The sequence below is a fragment of the Aquila chrysaetos genome, chromosome Z (assembly GCF_900496995.4).
Source record: "Aquila chrysaetos chrysaetos chromosome Z, bAquChr1.4, whole genome shotgun sequence".
In the NCBI taxonomy this organism is placed as follows: Eukaryota; Metazoa; Chordata; class Aves; order Accipitriformes; family Accipitridae; genus Aquila; species Aquila chrysaetos.
Genome location: NC_044030.1, coordinates 47350629 through 47370177, shown reverse-complemented (window position 1 = coordinate 47370177; position 19549 = coordinate 47350629). Strand labels below are relative to the sequence as shown.

The 19549-nt window shown below is 44.9% G+C and overlaps 1 protein-coding gene and 1 long non-coding RNA gene across 5 annotated transcripts in view; one reads left to right on the top strand and one right to left on the bottom strand.

The window, feature by feature from the left end:
• The window catches only part of GDA (guanine deaminase), a 36251-nt gene extending 24293 nt beyond the window's left edge, over positions 1-11958 (bottom strand). Inside the window, exons 1-4 of one of the 4 annotated variants that reach the window (XM_041120735.1) lie at positions 11835-11850; positions 11674-11801; positions 3316-3404; positions 1563-1734 (exon numbers count right to left, since the gene is read on the bottom strand). In XM_041120735.1, the coding sequence (XP_040976669.1) occupies positions 1563-1734; positions 3316-3404; positions 11674-11796 (384 nt within the window). In that variant the 5' untranslated portion in view covers positions 11797-11801; positions 11835-11850. Of the gene's footprint in view, positions 1-1562; positions 1735-3315; positions 3405-5519; positions 6312-11673 lie in introns of those variants that run through there. The other 3 variants (XM_030004020.1, XM_030004019.2, XM_030004021.2) reach the window with 3 other exon arrangements.
• Positions 11959-12067: 109 nt separating this feature from the next.
• On the top strand, positions 12068-19079 carry LOC115336660. The gene is made up of 3 exons (XR_003921860.1): positions 12068-12902; positions 16273-16411; positions 18745-19079. It is a non-coding gene; the product is annotated as an uncharacterized LOC115336660 (long non-coding RNA).
• Positions 19080-19549: the final 470 nt, after the last annotated feature.

Genomic DNA, 19549 nt, shown 5'->3' with positions numbered 1-19549 from the left:
ACCCAGAATTCTCTACTTCTGGATTCCTAATATCATTGTTAAATGAAATCTAAAAACATTCTGTTTCCAAAACACCAGCAGGAAGAATTGGCTATCCTAAAATTTGAGGGACCAGAGGAGGTTCCAGCTAAAATCTGGCAAATTTCACCTGATTTGATTCTTTTACCAAGTATAGAAAGTGTTCATTGGAAACAGAATCTTGATTTGAAAAAATTCACTATGTTTTCATTACAACTCCAAAGTACAAAGATACATATGAAACTGTGTCTGCTCTCTGCAGGTTTAGTTCTATTTCTAACAGTTGAAGGTTATTATCATCCCCATCAAACATTGCAGAGCAACTGGTATTCTGCAGCATTTGGGGGTGAAGACATTTTCTTGACCTTGTCCTATTTGGTACACATGGGGAGAGCCTAACCATTGTGTTCAAGCTCCTACAACTACCTTCCATCTCCCACTGGCAGTTCTTTTCCAGGTGATGTTATTAAACACCTTGCACAGTGAGCACTTTAGCTGTGCTGATGTCACCCAATCTGAACTGATAGAGACAGTAACAGTATGTTGAGGCACACAGCTGGAAGGCGAGATCACCTCTATAGGTGAGTAGATGAAGGCATGTGCTTGTTGCTAGAGTTTATGACCAAGCTGCTCCTACATGGTTTTATTATGGCAGATGGCAGAAAGTAAGTTTTTTAAAAATTTGTGTGCAAGGACAGTATAACTATTTATTTCAGATTCACTAAGTTATTATTTTGATAAGACATGTTGTCACAGTATCAGACAAATGCAAGGCAACTTATGCTGGTCAAATCATTTAATCTGTTGAAGATATTTCAGTCCACATATTGAAGGATACATTTCAGTTATAGGACAGAATTAGTGCTCTGCAATGTGACCTAGCTGCTTATTGTTCATCACGTGGAATTTGACCTTAAAGCCTTTATATTGCTCAGAACCAGTCTAGCTCAAACACAGTTTCTCTCTTTGTGCCACAATACCATTGACAGACTTCATCTAAAGCACCTGCAGTGAAAGATATTCCTGCTACAAGGACCTCAGCTGTAGAAACGTCTTCCTTAGTTACTCCAAAACAGCCCAGATTTGTTGTCTGTGAGAAGCATCTTCTCTTTCAAGTAGTCTTTGCAGAACACGATTTCTTAATAGAGGCTTCTTGTGCAGAAAAGGAAATATCCTCTGAATTTTTTTTTTCTACCATGCTTGTTTTTTTCTGCATTGAGGTTGTCAGCACCTGCTGGCTACACTAGCTTTGAGAGTACTCTTAAATGTTGGTCATTGCACTCAGATATCAGAAAAGATGATAAACAAGTTCATTGTTAACCATGTGATTAAATGAACTGTCTTATCAGCAACACCAGAACAAGACTGGAACTAGTAGGGGACAATCTTGGCTGGCAATTAGAACAATAGCTATACTGTTGGTTTTATCTGGTTTTCATTACATTAAAACATGCTCTACTATTTCTGCTGACCTTCTGAAAACATACATATATTTCACATATATGAATGTCGTTAAATAGATAAACGACATTTGCAGTACTCACAACAACTCTGGTGTACACTTCTTCTGCAAAATCACTGTCCTTATATTTGGCTTCTGTTGGGAATGTGTAAGTAGTTAACCACTGAAGAAGAGGTAAATCTACTCTTGTACCAGTAAATGAATACTGAGGGGCATGAATGTGTGTATCAACCATTCCTGGCATGAAGAATTCACTAGGGAAAGAAAAGAAAATTGTAATAGTCCAAAATGTCACAAAATTTTCCACAGTAAGTATTTCAGCATCAGCCTATCACCTCCTACTGCACCTCCACCCATACTCCTTTTATGGTATGAATAATAACTTTACACAGACTTACATATAGCTAACTGAGAGAAAAACAATGTAAGAGCATGATTAATCCAACTATCTTTAATATTTACCCAGACTAAATACCAACAAATAAAGCCAAACTGACTTCACAATAACTAAAATTACTTCACTGTAGAATCCACCTGAAAAAGAGAAAATTTGGGCACAGTCCTACTTCCTAGCATGGATATATTTTGCTGCCTCTAGCTGCTACACCATTACAATTACAAAACTGTAACTTGCCATATCCCAGTTTTCTCTGCATTATATACGTGTGTGTATATATATTCAATCAATGAATTTCAAGGTTTAATGGAAGAACAGCCACTGTGTCTACAAATGCAGACACAGACACTGGTGAAAAAAATCTCTGCTCAATATCTTGACAAGGAAGGCATATTTACAATGGAACTGTAATATTGTCTGTTGTCATGTAGTGTGCATGTAATAACAGGGATGAATATATCAACATTACCAGGAAGTTGCTATGACTATTTTGTGCTGAAACTCCATACAGTATAAAATTTCTCTCACTCCTCTTCCCTTCTCCCTGACTACTGAATGAACAGTGATTTTGTCTCTTTGTAGTTACCCTTCTTCCTGTTTTCCTGCATGCTAGAAATGCTGAAAGACCTTTCTCAGTCTACACCTTCCATTTTCCTCAGGCTATTTCAAGTGAAGAAAACGTCTGATGACTCATATATTCTGTACGATTAGGCCTCCAACGAAGCACACAGATTTTTTAACAACTGAACACTAAAATGATGCTGCAGCTCTAGATTCTAAGCTACAAGTCATTTACAGTTGTGCTACTGCATGCAAAGCACAGTAGGTGCAATCCAAAACTATTTCCCTTTACCAGAAAGGTGGGCGATTTCACGGGCTGAAGAAAAAAGAAACACTCTAGCTGCAATATAGTTAGAAATCCAAGGCTCTGTGTTTAGAAGGTTTAAAACTTCTAATTTGATTAGTTTTTATTAGGGAGTGTGTCAAAGCCCAAGCAATTAGTTTTGTATCTGCAGTGTTAGTGTTACCTACATTTACCAAGTCTAGACTTTCGAGCTAGTTAGGCCCAGCTTGCTGCTAAGAAAATGGATATAAAATGTAATCTCAAGAAAGAACGTAATTTACTTCTGTAAGCACAGAAGAGGTCATGTATGAAAGCTAAACATGCCATTTTGCTCTGCACAGTGTAAATCAGCCAGCACAATTCAGCCATGGCTGCAGTCCCAAACCAAGGCGTGCAAAAAGCACATGGACTGTCCACTCTCCAAGTCCCATCCAGGATGCAGGCCGCTCTTGTGTTAAGACCTCTCACAGAGCTGAAAAGTTTTGGCCATGAGATTGGATTTAATGTGCTCCCTGCCAAAACGTGTTCACAAAGACCCACATGACTTCACTCAGAGAATAAACTGCATTTGCTGAAATTACACAAAACACATACTAGTTACTCAGTTCTCTTATGTCAGATGTTTTGAACCCCCACTTCTTAGCCAGTTGCTCTTGCTGATCAGATTGCTCCAAAAACACAATCTAAAAGAAAGAAAACAGAGTTAGATACTTGTGGTGGTTTAAGCCCAGTCGGTAACAAAGCACCACAAAGCCATTCACTCACTCCTCCCCCCTCAGTGGGATGGGGAGAGAAAATATAAAGAAAAGCTCGTGGGTCGACACAAGGAATGGGAGGGATCACTCACCACTTATGGTCATGGGCAAAAAAACAGGCTCAACTTGGGGAAAAAACAAAATCAATTTAATATACGACCAATCAAATAAAAACAAGGATATTGAGAAGTGAAACCAAACCTTAGAGCACCTTCCCCCCACCCTCCCTCCTTCCTGGCTCAAGTCCACTCCCGGTTCTATCTATCTCCTCCCCTTGGCAGCGCAGGGGGAAAGGGAATGGGGGTTGGGGTCAGTTCATCACATGTTATATCTGCCACTTCATCCTCTTCAGGGGCGGGACTCATCACACTATTCCCCTGCTCCACCGTGGGGTGCCTCCAACAGGAGACAGTTATCCACAAACTTTTCCAACATTGAGTCCTTCCCATAGGCTGCAGTTCTTCAGGAACTTCTCCAGTGTGGGTCCCTTCCGTGGGCTGCAGTCCTTCAGGCAGAGACTGCTCCAGCTCAGGCTTTCCCACGGAGTCACGGCCATCTTGGGGGGCATCCCCCTGCTCCACCATGGGCTCCTCCCCGGGCTGCAGGTGGGCATCTGCTCCCCCGCTCCCCTCCACGGGCTGGGGGGGGGACAGCCTGCCGTCTCACCACGGGCTGCAGGGGCATCCCCTCCTCCCCCGCTCCTCCTCCCCTCCTTCTGCACTGACCTCGGTGTCTGCAGAGGGGTTCCTCTCACATTCCGATCCCCTACTCACTGCAGTTCCCCTTCTTAAATCTGTTCTCCCAGAGGTGCTGCCACTGTCCCTGATGGGCTCGGCCTGGGCCAGAGGCGGGTCCGACTTGGAGCCGGGGAAGCTTCTAGCAGCTTCTCACAGGAGCCACCCCTGCAGCCACTCCCCTGCTAACAAAACCCCACCACACAGGCCCAAACACTGGGAAAATCAGGCTAGCTGCTGCCACGAGGGCAGAGGCAGGTTGTATGGAGTAGTAGCTATTGCTGGGGAAAGCGGTTTCCACTCCTCTGTTCACAGGAGGAGCAAGTGAACGCACCTCTGCAGGGCTTGGTCTCCGCTCACCCCATTTCTCAGCTCTACTCCCTCTACCTTTTGTTATTCAGTGGCAGAACCAGCCCATCTCTCACGCCTTCTCCTTCATACAGCAAAAGACAATTTTCCTTGCCTGGGGTCGCAGCTTGGAATACAGTTCATTTCAGCCGCAGCCTTAATAAACACGGCAGTATCACCCTGAGAAACACCTTTGTAAGAGGGCTTTTGCAAGTGCAAATTTAAAAGGCTTTTGGTGCTATTTTTTAACATTTATGACTCTCCTGTTCAAGGAAGCAGGAAGTATTCCAGTGTTGTAAGCAAACTGAATTGCATGAAGGGTTCTCATGTCAGTTCATTCTCCAAACTAGATTAACCTGCAAGACCGATTTGTGTTCTGTTTTGTTTTGTTTGCTAGCTTCTCATGTCAAAGAGATTAGAAATACAATAAAAAACTGCCATGTGTCTTTAAGAATCCATTCTACCTCATTGGGATTCTTCTCAAACCACAAGACCTCTCACAAGAAATTACCTATGTCAGCGCCTAAGAGGCACTTTCGCACGTCCGTTTTGTTTTGGACGCTCCTTATGGCCTGACTAAGTTGATAGCAAAGTCCAAGTAAGATCATTCAGTTGGCATCAGTTAGTCCACTATTTTTTTAAACTTCCTTCACAGCAACCTAAAGCATTCCTACGCAAAGAAGGCAAGGCAAAGGCTGGTGCCGTGCCCATAGCAGACTAACATTAAATTCATTCTGTGCTTTCCCACTCTCTTTCTCTCCTCGCACCATTGGTCCGCACAGCTTGTAGGAAAGATCATCAGCTATACATTTGCATAGCGTCAGCACAGTGGGAAGCGCAAAGGTCTTTTAATGGTAAGCTATGAAGTGGCAAATTTCGCAACCCAGCTTTGAGAAGGACCGTGTCAATGCCCTTAGTGCCCAGTTCATTCATCAGTTGACAACCTGATGAAGAAAGGTACCTTCAAATGGAAATTCAGGGGACACTCATGGTGTTATCCTTGGCGTAGTACATCATTACGGCCCCAGGAAGTCTTATCCCAATACTCTCGCTAGCGATCCTCTGAGCACGTCTTCATGATGTACTTTGACCTAGGCTGTTGGAGCAGAAGACGGTCTTGGAAGTGCGGTCCTCTGGGTTAACAAAATTCGTTTTTCTCTGCCTTTCCTTTTCCTGAGGCTGCGTTCGCTCTTTCTGTAGACCGTCTCCGCTGAATGAGGCACTTGGCTGCTTTCTTCTGGTAGTTCTGGTACCTCAGCTGGCATCTAGTTTCTATTCCTACACCCTACTAACGTGCAGTACACAGGCCAAGGACTGAGGAGACAGCCCGAGAGATTCATCCTGGAGCACTGCGTACAACACAAGAGGTGGAACGAAGCCGTAACTGCCACCTCAAAATGAATGTTTAAAGTTTGTAGTATTTTAAAACTCGGTCTGGTCTACTTCAGAACGTCCAATCCGTTTCCTAGCGCTCCAGGCACAGAGCAACAGGTTCCAAGCCGCTGGCAGCTTGTGGCAGAGCAAGCGTACTAACCCAGCCTGTGCGTGAAACTTCCTAAAGCGGTTACAGCCTACAGGTTGGTTGCAAAAGTGGGTTGCCAGTCCCTCGCCGAGTAGCGCCACACGCCTTGCCGGGTCTCTCGCCGCTTCCCGGGAAGTAACTGGGACCCCAAAGCCCACCGGGCTTCGCTCCAGGCTTCTGCGCCTCTCACCCGGCGGAGGACCCATCCCTGCGGGGGGGTCAGGCGGTGGGGGAGGCTGACGCTTTGGGGCGGGGGAGCGGGGGAGCGGGGGGAGTGCACCCTGCGCACCTCCCGGCCGCCTGCGGGTGCCCCCTGCCCAGAGTTGTTGCGGGAAGGGGTATACTTTAAACCCGTATCTCACATCATCTTCACATGAAGGCAGAAAAATTCATATCTTAAAACAGATTTTACACACTTGCTATAAAGGTGATAGGTTTGCATTGAAATACTTCTTCGTCCTGACTATCAAGTATGATTTTGAGATACCTACTTACAATCCAGTGAATAACCGCACCTACTTTATAACTTGTAAGAAAACAACTAATTGATTCTCAAGTAATACATGAGCAGAACTGCACAGACCTCAGTGTCCTCTGGCATTCCTGTTACATACCACCATGCTTGTAGCATGGTCGTTTGTTGTGGAGGTGTGCGACAGCCTTACGGGAATTCAGTGACAGTATTCAAAACCAGAGGGGTCAAATTAATTGCTTTGCCTAGGACTGACTGGCACTGAGCTAAGTATTTTCTAATTTTCTGCTCATGTCATTAATGTTGGGGTTTTTTTATTTTTTAAGTGCCTAGGAAGAGAAAAGAAATTGAGGGAAAAAACATGGATAATATTTTCATTTTCCAGAACAGACTAAAAGCATGCCGAAGATCTTTGTTTATTTCAAAAAAACTACAATCTGGAGCCTAACTCAGCCCCATTTGACTCCTAGAGGACATTGACTCTACTTCTGCTGAGTTTCTGTTGCCAAGTTAGAATTTTAGCACACTTTCTGTTTATTTTTAAATTCCATGGTATTTTAATCTACAACATGACTCTTGGCAGCTGAATTCTCAACTCTTTAATTCTCTGGTCTGGCAATAATAGGCATGACAACTCTCCAAGAAACAAAGACTGGGGAGCCTAAGAACTATGATGTCCACAACAGGCTCCAGGCAGGATCTGGGTTTCCGCAGCACTTGACAGAGTAGAGGTCCCTGCTGCCTCCTCAGGCCAAAGACTGTCTATCCTGGGCATTCAGGAATTCTTGCCCAACCACAGCTTCTGCCAGAAACCAACTCATGGTCTTCTACCCCCTTTGGTATAAGAGCTCGTTCCTCTAAGTTCAAGGGAGTAATCTTACTGCTATTGGCACCCTTCTGCCCCTATGAAGATTCCCACACTGAGGGCCTGTACCACCCTCATGTCAGCAGTTTCCAAGGCAGCAATTAAAAAAACACGAAAAGGCAAGATCAAATAGTTGTAAAAAGGCAATAGGAAGGAACTTAGGAGGAAGATTGAGAGGACCAAAAGAGCACTGATTAGCAGTTATTTGCAGGCCCGTTTTTTTATGTGTATGACATTACCCTTTGCATTTTCTATTTTTTCTATACAGAAAAATAAGCAAAGGCTGCTAAACTATAGACAAGAAGTTTTTGGCTGCCTGGTCTTTTAAATGCACATATGGCTTATATGATTTACATTGTCTAAAGTGCAGATGTTTTAAGTTTTTGTCAGAGAAAAAGTATTAAAATCATACCATATAAATAAATACCACACTAGCAAAAATTGCAAGAATATTGTAGTCCATCAATACTTCACACGAAGCAGCATCTCTCTCCTTCTAAAGAGGAATATAGCCAGCTTAATTAGCTATATATCTGCAGAGGGCTTAGAATACAGACCTACTGAAATTTCTGATGAGCAATAAAGAAAATGTCAGTCAGATGCTGAAGTCAAAATGGATGCAGAATGAGTAATGTTAGAGCTGCTCGGGAAAAAAAAAAAGGAAAAAAAAAGAAGAAAAAAAAAGGAAAGAGAGAGAAAAACATGAAACACCAGATGGCAAATTCTGGAAACAGGCGTTGCCATGGAAAAGAAGTGGCTATTATATACTCTTAGGGTGCAGATAAATAAAACACTTAAATCATGGAAGAATGAAAAAAATGTTTCAAGGGAGCTGGTCATATGAATTTAACCCTAAACCTGAGACCTGGTCCATTACTGTTGAATATGGCAATGGATGAATCAGCAAGACAGCTATACTCTTTTTGAACAAACTTCCCAACAGAACACCTTGGTCACCCAAGAGATGTTCCCCATTGCTTTAGGATGCATTTGCTCTGGCCACCTCTAACACTGAATGCTTTAAGGTCTTTGAGGTCTCAGGCTTGGACATTTGCTTGAGTATTTACTTGTACATTCAAGGTAACCAACCTGGTGCATGAGTCCTTTAAATTAGTTCTGGACCTTAACAGTGTAAAAGCAAGAAAAAATTCTATGGCAGAGTCACTACAGAGCCTAGAGAAGTGCACAGGCAAGACTAAGACCTTCGGCTTGTAAAGAAGGAAGTCAAGGACAATAACCAGCACTTTGGGAAAGGTCTGTCACAAAAAGCAGGATCAATGGCTGCTAACACCAGTGCCCAAACACTTCAGTCAGTTCTGATGTTTCACCCATGGGATGGGGCTAAAGGATCCTAAGATGAAGAGCTGAGACCTCCCTACCCTGGTGCCTAGCTCAGGCCTTTTTTATTCCAAGAGATGTCCAAAGCTCCTTCATCAATGCATAGCTGGCCCACTAAACTATGCACCAACCCTGATGCAGTAAACCCTGACTGCCTCCAAGCACCACAGTGCAAATAATTTTGCTACCAAAAGAATGAAAAGTGAACGATACTGGCAGAAGGAACGCAGGTGGTTTTGATCCAACCGTGCCTGTGTTGCTTTGTTTCTGGCTATGACATTCACAGATGAGCATGAGTTAGGGGTCCATCCTTCTTTCCCCTCCCACATGCTTCTCTTCCTTCCCTGTTCCCGCAATGATTAGCTGACTTTTGCAATTAGAGACATGATGCCAATTGCTTGCCTAATTCCCAAAACTGGAATGTGAGCCTAGATGAGAGACAGGAGCACTTACTAGCCCCAGCTCCTGAACAAACAGCCTAACCCGCTGAGAAAGGCTAAGCAACAAATTCGAGATGGATGTTGGTGCCTTGGTACCTTCGTCCTTGTACAGCTAACACACCTCACTTGCTACTCTAGCTGGCTTAAATCAAACACTTGTGTTTGACAGTACTTCACAATGTTAACTCTTACTGCACAACTCTCGCTCTTTTCATGGCTTCAACAGGAGCTGTAGGCTTAATACTTGTTCTATTTCCTTAATATTCTACTCAGCTAAATTAATTACACCAACATTTCAGTAACTCACACTTTACACCTCTTTTTATTTTCTTTATCCTGAGGCATGCTACTCTTTCTGTTTGCCATTCCTCAAAAGTGGCACCACACTGCTCTGCAAACAGCTCAGTTAAACACAGTCCTTATTTTGCTAACTGAATGATAACTACCTGACAGTAGCATTTTGCTTGCTAAAGCTCCCTTTTCATCTACAGGCAAAGCAGAGAGAGCTGACATTTAATCTGTGGCTTTTACCAGCCAAGTATGCCCACGTGCAGCAGGGGTCTGGGCAGTGTTTTTGTGGTGCTGGTTGTATGCTGCCGTCCCTCGGAGGACACGCAGCGACTCACACTGGAGAACAAGACCTGGCTGTTAAACAAGCTGATCTGTCCACCCTGTCAGGGGCTGTGCAAGGTTTTTCCATTATGGAGTCAGCAACATGAGGCAAAGAATGATACCTTTTTAGTTAAACTTACTTCTTTGGGAGTAATACTGAAACAGTTTTGGTGTAAATTTGGACAATAAAGGTAAGTCATTTTCCAACCACCATGTCATTCCTGAAAAGCCAACTCCTCTGTGGTTCCACTGGAAGTTCTGCATGAGACTAAATTGTGACTAATAGGCTAAAGGGTACCAAAACTGATTGTATCAGACCCTGGAATAGTAAAATGCCAAGAATTTGAATTAAAAAGAGAAGAAACCGAAAGTCCTTGTTACTGTACTCTGGTGGAAGTTTTATTTTTGGACAACAGTGTTTACTGGAAAATTTTTTTTTTAAAACAACTGCATGGGAATGTGCCAATTTATGCAAGGAAAACAATATCCAGTGAATCCTTGTTCACTAGGAGAAGGGAGGAGAGTGACTGAGAGCACAAATCCCTAGGTATAGCTTACTGAGGTACCTGGTTTTCAAGAAGATCACTTAAAGGTCTTGATCTCCTAAGGATGCTGAGCAGGGACTCTTTTCCAGAAATTGCCATTAGAGAGGGCAGGATGGGGTATGAGTTTCTGCCCCCTCCACCTGAGTTATACAAACCAAACCCTTCTTTCATTCAGTTCTATTGTTTTTAGTTGACACCTGCCAATACAGGGTTATGTAAGTTTTTATCCCCTCCCATACGTCAAAATACAGCTTCTCATAGACTTTGCTATGCCTTGCACCAGACTCTTCAAGAGCTGTAAGAGGGCTGTCCTGAAGCAGGCCCTCATGGACCTGTATGAACAGAGAAAATAAACACTGTGAGGTCTCAAAGTGTGCTCTGCACAAATTTCAAATGCTGCTGAAGCATGACACACGGAAGCCTGTTATTTAGCCACAAGAAAGAAAAGGACCTTTTTTATTATATATTGGGCACCTATGCATGTTATTGAGTCTCTAAGAAATTACCAGTCTACCTACACACCATGCACTGTGAACCTGAGTCTCACCTATGATACTGTTAAGGGAATGGTAGGGCTTCCCTGCCAGAATCGATCTTGCATTCTCTGCAAGGGCAACGCTTGTTTTAAACTTGGCTTGTACCACTAACATGGCCAACGTCATCACCTTCCTAACTCTTTATGGGTATATGCATTGGTTTTGCTTGTGACAAGAAAAAAAAAAAAAAGCCTCACACAGGAAGCTGTGCGTAAGTACAGGGGGTACACTGCAATTACTCACCATCTTTTTTGATACTTTGATACTGTTTTGATACTTAGAGAATGAAAAACCTGCTTGTGAAACTGAAAGAAAACAGAGAGAGTCTGAAGGAATGCCCGGTCCAGGCTACCGTTTTGGAAACATTCAGCACGCTTCAAAAAAAAGACTTAGGCTACTTGCAGACTCCTGCCAAGCAGGTAACGCGCCAGCCCCGTTACCTCCGGCTCCTGCGAGCGTGAAATCCCTTCCCCGCGGCTCTCTTCTCTGCCCGACAGGCACCGAGTACTTCGAGTGCGACGGTTTTCCACTTTCCCCCTCCGGACCGGCGGAGACGGCCCTGCCCCTCACCACCCCCGGACCGGGGCTCGGGACCGAAAAGGGTCGTTTTCACCCCGAGCCAGGGGGACGCTGGCGAGAGCGGGACACCGGGAGACCCCCGCTCCGGCGGAGCGGCGCGGGACGGCGCCTGGGGCATCTCCCCCCGGCCGCCCACAGCAGCCGCCCCGCAACACGCCCCTTCCCTCGCACCCCCCCCGGGCCCCCGGCCCCCCCCCCGGGCTCACCGTCCCGCCATCGTCCACCCCCAGCAGATGTTCGTGGAGGATCTCCATGGGCGCGGAGCGGCTGGAGTGCACGAAGGTCCCCCTGAAGACGTGGGCGAGCGGCGGTCGCTGCGGGGAGCCCATGGCGGTGGCGGAGGCGGCGGCGGAGGCGGCGGGCGGGCCGGCGGCCGCTGGCGGCGATCGCTGGGCCGTGGCGGAGGCGGCCGGGAGCTGCCACCCAGCGGGCCGCTGCCGCCCCTCGGTGTCTCCCGGTGCCGACGGAGCTTTTCAGAGCTGTCGCCAAATCCCCACCCCCCGGTGACTTTCCGTTCGGGGAGTGGTTTCGGCGGAGGGAGGGCGGCAGGCCGGGGGGCGGGAGGCGCCCGCGGGCGGCCGGGAGGTGCGCGGGGTGCACTCCCCCCGCTCCCCCGCTCCCCCGCCCCAAAGCGTCAGCCTCCCCCACCGCCTGACCCCCCCGCAGGGATGGGTCCTCCGCCGGGTGAGAGGCGCAGAAGCCTGGAGCGAAGCCCGGTGGGCTTTGGGGTCCCAGTTACTTCCCGGGAAGCGGCGAGAGACCCGGCAAGGCGTGTGGCGCTACTCGGCGAGGGGCTGGCAACCCACTTTTGCAACCAACCTGTAGGCTGTAACCGCTTTAGGAAGTTTCACGCACAGGCTGGGTTAGTACGCTTGCTCTGCCACAAGCTGCCAGCGGCTTGGAACCTGTTGCTCTGTGCCTGGAGCGCTAGGAAACGGATTGGACGTTCTGAAGTAGACCAGACCGAGTTTTAAAATACTACAAACTTTAAACATTCATTTTGAGGTGGCAGTTACGGCTTCGTTCCACCTCTTGTGTTGTACGCAGTGCTCCAGGATGAATCTCTCGGGCTGTCTCCTCAGTCCTTGGCCTGTGTACTGCACGTTAGTAGGGTGTAGGAATAGAAACTAGATGCCAGCTGAGGTACCAGAACTACCAGAAGAAAGCAGCCAAGTGCCTCATTCAGCGGAGACGGTCTACAGAAAGAGCGAACGCAGCCTCAGGAAAAGGAAAGGCAGAGAAAAACGAATTTTGTTAACCCAGAGGACCGCACTTCCAAGACCGTCTTCTGCTCCAACAGCCTAGGTCAAAGTACATCATGAAGACGTGCTCAGAGGATCGCTAGCGAGAGTATTGGGATAAGACTTCCTGGGGCCGTAATGATGTACTACGCCAAGGATAACACCATGAGTGTCCCCTGAATTTCCATTTGAAGGTACCTTTCTTCATCAGGTTGTCAACTGATGAATGAACTGGGCACTAAGGGCATTGACACGGTCCTTCTCAAAGCTGGGTTGCGAAATTTGCCACTTCATAGCTTACCATTAAAAGACCTTTGCGCTTCCCACTGTGCTGACGCTATGCAAATGTATAGCTGATGATCTTTCCTACAAGCTGTGCGGACCAATGGTGCGAGGAGAGAAAGAGAGTGGGAAAGCACAGAATGAATTTAATGTTAGTCTGCTATGGGCACGGCACCAGCCTTTGCCTTGCCTTCTTTGCGTAGGAATGCTTTAGGTTGCTGTGAAGGAAGTTTAAAAAAATAGTGGACTAACTGATGCCAACTGAATGATCTTACTTGGACTTTGCTATCAACTTAGTCAGGCCATAAGGAGCGTCCAAAACAAAACGGACGTGCGAAAGTGCCTCTTAGGCGCTGACATAGGTAATTTCTTGTGAGAGGTCTTGTGGTTTGAGAAGAATCCCAATGAGGTAGAATGGATTCTTAAAGACACATGGCAGTTTTTTATTGTATTTCTAATCTCTTTGACATGAGAAGCTAGCAAACAAAACAAAACAGAACACAAATCGGTCTTGCAGGTTAATCTAGTTTGGAGAATGAACTGACATGAGAACCCTTCATGCAATTCAGTTTGCTTACAACACTGGAATACTTCCTGCTTCCTTGAACAGGAGAGTCATAAATGTTAAAAAATAGCACCAAAAGCCTTTTAAATTTGCACTTGCAAAAGCCCTCTTACAAAGGTGTTTCTCAGGGTGATACTGCCGTGTTTATTAAGGCTGCGGCTGAAATGAACTGTATTCCAAGCTGCGACCCCAGGCAAGGAAAATTGTCTTTTGCTGTATGAAGGAGAAGGCGTGAGAGATGGGCTGGTTCTGCCACTGAATAACAAAAGGTAGAGGGAGTAGAGCTGAGAAATGGGGTGAGCGGAGACCAAGCCCTGCAGAGGTGCGTTCACTTGCTCCTCCTGTGAACAGAGGAGTGGAAACCGCTTTCCCCAGCAATAGCTACTACTCCATACAACCTGCCTCTGCCCTCGTGGCAGCAGCTAGCCTGATTTTCCCAGTGTTTGGGCCTGTGTGGTGGGGTTTTGTTAGCAGGGGAGTGGCTGCAGGGGTGGCTCCTGTGAGAAGCTGCTAGAAGCTTCCCCGGCTCCAAGTCGGACCCGCCTCTGGCCCAGGCCGAGCCCATCAGTGACGGTGGTAACACCTCTGGGAGAACAGATTTGAGAAGGGGAACTGCAGTGAGTAGGGGATCGGAATGTGAGAGGAACCCCTCTGCAGACACCGAGGTCAGTGCAGAAGGAGGGGAGGAGGAGCGGGGGAGGAGGGGATGCCCCTGCAGCCCGTGGTGAGACGGCAGGCTGTCCCCCCCCAGCCCGTGGAGGGGAGCGGGGGAGCAGATGCCCACCTGCAGCCCGGGGAGGAGCCCATGGTGGAGCAGGGGGATGCCCCCCAAGATGGCCGTGACTCCGTGGGAAAGCCTGAGCTGGAGCAGTCTGTGCCTGAAGGACTGCAGCCCATGGAAGGGACCCACACTGGAGAAGTTTGTGGATAACTGTCTCCCATGGGAGGCACCCCACGCTGGAGCAGGGGAAGAGTGATGAGTCCTCCCCCTGAGGAGGAAGGAGCGGCAGAGACAAGGTGTGATGAACTGACCCCAACCCCCATTCCCCGTCCCCCTGTGCTGCTGGGGGAGGAGGTAGAGAGAACCGGGAGTGAGGTTGAGCCGAGAAAGGAGGGAGGGGTGCAGGGAAGGTGTTCTAAGGTTTGGTTTTACTTCTCATTACCTGTGGTTTTTTTGTATTGGTCATAAATTAAATTGATTTTGGTTTTTCCCCAAGTTGAGCCTGTTTTTTTGCCCATGACCATAAGTGGTGAGTGATCCCTCCCTGTCTTTGTGTTGACCCACGAGCTTTTCTTTGTATTTTCTGCTCTCTATCCCACCCGGGGGAAGGACTAAGCAAGCAGCCTCATGGTGGTTTGTTACTGGCTGGGCTTAAACCACGACACCAAGGTAGCTGGGTCCCACTGTAGGCTGTCCTTTCCAGCATGCTGCCCTCGGTACCTGTGTGCTTCACTTAAATCAGACTACACACAGATTCTGGCTTCAAATCCTGAGCTCTTGTGCTGGCTGCTACACAGACACACGTACACCACTGTCCAAAGTAATATTCAGCAGAGCTCACTGTGCCTGAGAAACCTTTTTGTTGCATTTGATGGGGATGTGGGCTGCTCCTGAGAATCTGAGACTGCTTCAGCCCTGGTTTTCCATTAAAAATCTCAGGGATTTCCTCCAGGTACCTTACATAAAGGGTGATACTTAGTCCAGTGATTTTAGTGAGATTTAATCCAGCCAGTATTTATACATGAGAAGAAAATCAAAACCACAGTTTCTTCCTTCTGACAGTTTCTTCCTTTAGCACTTCAAGGGAGAAATCTCAATAAGAAACACTGTTAATGATAAATTTATTGCCATAAGTGGGTTCCAAACACTGTGAAGCTGTATAATTTCACTGTTAAAAGAACTAGAGGTCTCTTCTGCTTTTTCCAGCTGTCATGTGGGAGATCATGGGAGCCCCTGAAAAGGGCTGGTGGAAGAATGGTTAACTCCCTTCCCTCCTCCCAGACTTTTTTTGGTTATCAGTTTGCACCAGTTACACATGCATGCTCTAGATATTGTCATGGCTCAAGATGAGACCTTGGCCAGCTATGAAAAATGGAGTCCTTCTTCCCAGATATTATAAGAGGATTGCACTGATGTACATTTAATTTTGCTGGGATATGCTGGGCTAGGCACTTTACCTCCTTGGATAGAAATGTAATGCTCTGTTGTGACTGTTACATACTAATTAACTTAAAGAGTGAATGAACTAACTTTCTCTTTTTTGCCAAATGGTTGAGGGTCTGGAGATAGAGATTTAGCTTCTTATAAATTACGTAATGTTTTGTTTGAATAGCATTTTAAAATAAATCATAGCTTTAGAAACTGCTTGAAATCATCGTACCTGTATTAACACATTTACATTAAAGTACATAATCACTGTACTTTGATCTACTGCTGTTAAAAAAAAAAAAGTCTGTCTCACATTCAGTAGCTTTTCAGACTCTCTTTGTCTTGTAAATCATTGTCTCCCAGTCAATTACAGAAATTAGTCTTTAGGCTGAGTCCTGAAGCCAAACAACTTCAGGACTAGAAGAATATCAGTCAGTGTACTTCTGGGAGCACAGGGACAGATTTTAGCAGGATTAGAGTGTCTTCATTCTCATTAATGCTGTCACTTTCTGATCTTTTTTCACTTGGTACACTATACAAAGAAAGTATTCAATGCCTTGTTTCAAAGTTTCAGAGCACCTAAGCTGATCCTGCAACATCTGAGAAATACAAGAAAAAGGAATTTGTTTCTCCCCCGTGCTTTCAAAAAATAGTTGATGGGGTACATGCCACCAAACAGAAGCTTCTATTGTCAGGACTCTGCTGAGGTAAGTCCCTGTGGAGCCTGAGCATCAGAGTACAATAATTATTTTTCTGATATAGAAGTGAATGTTCTTATTGCATTTTATGGTCAAAATGTACCTTGTATATAATTTGTAACATAGCAACTACGTCAATGGAGAGAAAAAATATTTATCCGCTATTGAGTGATTTTTGTCTGTGAAAGAAAGGCCTGAGTATGCACCAAATACTTGGGATTATTCAGAAAAGAAAGTGAAGTATGATAATATCTACTCTCAAGTGTGAAATTAAGTTGAGAGCTAGGGTTAATGCAGCACAGGCTACTTCAAGAACCTCATTTTCCCTGAGGCATTTATATCATCAACATCTGTTTACAATACTTTATTTTTCCAACTCCATCTAAATCTGAAAATTACCCCATCCAAAAAGACTAAGAAGCAGTGACCATACATACAAGCTCCATTTAATTTACCATCATGGGTATTCACTCTGCAGGTCCCAGACAGAGCGTTCAGCCTTTGATTCCCAAGTCTACACAGGCTTGGGGAGGCAAGGCTCAGACACCTCCAAGGGAAGGTGGAGTTACCTTCTGACGCTTTCCACCTCCAAAAGGGGCCAGTACTGGCATGGTACTGTCATAAAATATCCCATCGTTAAAATTTAAACATAATACGTTCTTGTTCACTGATATGTAATTACCTGAAGCGCAGATTGGCTGATGTTAGTTTTAACACTGATAAAGATTTTCTGTTTTCCTGCCAAGGCTTGTCCCTAACAGGAATTGTAGTAACTAAGCCAGAGAAGTTCTTAAGAAGATCCAGGTAATACTACACAAGTATCAGAAAAACTCATCTCTCACTAGAAGTGCAAGCATGAATGGGTGAAACATGCCAAAAGATTTTGTTGGCAAACTTGTTTTCAGTTTCCACAAGACACACAGGATGAATCAATACGCTTGCTAGACTTCAACTCTGATCGTGCTTGGAGAGAATAGAACAGAACTTGGGTGTCTGCTGTTGTTAACAGAGGTTTATGGGGAACAACTGGACCAGGACTTGGTGTAGTTGCCTGAGCCCTTTCACTGAGAAAACTAGCTGTGAAATTACATTACATGGTGAATGCAACACATGTAATAGAATGGGATCAGCTGATACCTAGTCATGGCATCATCATAAACCACTCTACTTAACCATTTTAAAAAACTGGCTTGCTAGTCTCATTTTCATGCTCAAAATCCGTAGAACCAAATAATATACTTCAAAATATTATCAGTGATTAGACATTTATCTAACTTTGCATTACTAGCAGAAGATAAAACCATTAAGACATGTAGACAAAAGTAGTCACAAGGAATTGAAGTTACTATTGATTTCCTCTGTAATGCTGTCCACACATGAACACTTCTCCTGCTTTAAAGAGGAGCAAGTGACTGCTTTTTCCTTCTCTAGCCTTGCCTGGCAGTGGTGACTGATAATCCTGATGAGCTCAGTTGTCCAATGTGCTTCCACTTATGCTGGAATTAATTTTCTTCTCCAGTGATTTGTGAACTCTGAACCATGATGAGTAACCAAACTTACAAACATAATTAATAATGCATGCATCCAAACCTACTCCTGTAAAAAAAGCTTAATAATTGCAATGTGTTAACCAGCAGTTGCATTTCTAAACTGTACGAAGGACTTCTTCATGTGTGCTGGTGTTCAGACAGGTAGTAAAATCATTGTGAAAGGTTTTGTGATCAGGTTGGAGGAAGTCTATTAGAAATATAAAACTGATATCACAGTATTATTATTTCATCACTTTATTCCAGAAGATATTAAAACATATATATATACTGTGAGCATTAAAAAAAATTTCAAACACTTACTGAATTCCAGTAGTAATAGTGATGTGTGTAAACTAAATTAACTAACTTTTTTATTCACAGATACATAGTTTCATGTATTACAAGCTCTGGAATTTAAAAGGAATTTATTTCTATGACCTGTTGACAGAAAGTTTCCTCTTTCCATCCAAACCAGGGTTTCTAAGCCATCTAAAAATGGCAGTCTCTTATTTGAGGTACACCACATTTCCAACTTCCCAATAGTTCCTCTTAGAGAAAAAGAGGGAGAGGGAAGGAGGGAAGGAGGAAGGGGAGGAAGAAAGGAAGGAACTTATCAATGATAACTATTATGTAGATGTGCATGTCAGTATTATTTACCCAGGTTCAATCTGAGAAGTTGATAAAAGCCCCCTTACCCCCCCAAAAGGCAAATACATACAATGAGTGGGAAAAAGTGGCATTTTGTCACGTAAAGGTTGATCAAAATATTCATTGTTTCCCAAACACTTCACAACCTCACCCCTTTCCTAACAGGCTTTTATGGAATGCTGCCTACTGCCTAAGAAGTCCTACAGTACTGGTCAGTGTACTCTGTGGGGACCACATGGACGTGTCAAAAAACATGATTTCCTAAGACTGCAGAAGAACAGATGTTGATGGGCCTTAGTCTTTCCTATATCTGTTTCCTTAGTCCTAGTTTTTGTCTATGTTTTGCTTGTGTTTTCCAGAGGGTTTTCAGTAGTGCAAATCTTTCTCATAAAATTACTGTTTTATCTTGCTTGCTGATTCTCAAGCCCTCTTATAACTTCAAAGTACTACATGTGTGTGCCATATTGGCATCCAATAAATGTGTTTATGTTAGCAATTTACTGTGCTGGACATGCAAATTTCCTTGACAGGATTTTGGGGGTGGGGGCGGGGTGTGGGGTGGGGGGCAGATTTGTCTTGTGTCTGCATTTAGAGTCATGCAGTGTCCACTTGTGTGCACCACTTGTGTGCTTGGCATGGTTTCCCTCTTGGTTGGAGGGAACCCATGATGGCAGTGTACGCAGGAAGCCACATAGAGGTCCCCACCTGCAATGTGTCTGCAAGGTTCTTCAGTAGTTTGCTCTTTACACATGCACAGGTTTCTGTTAGTAAAGACTAGGCAGTCTGGTTAAACCACAACAGATGTTTCTACAGAAATCTGGTTTCACTTATCAGCTATAGACATATTCATCTGGGAATCACGTATTAGGTGTGGGCACATGGTGCGTACGAAAGACCAGCAACTAGCATGAGCTCTCTTGCTGGTAAACTCAATGTGGGTATGTAATCCTAGAACCACAACAGATAGCAT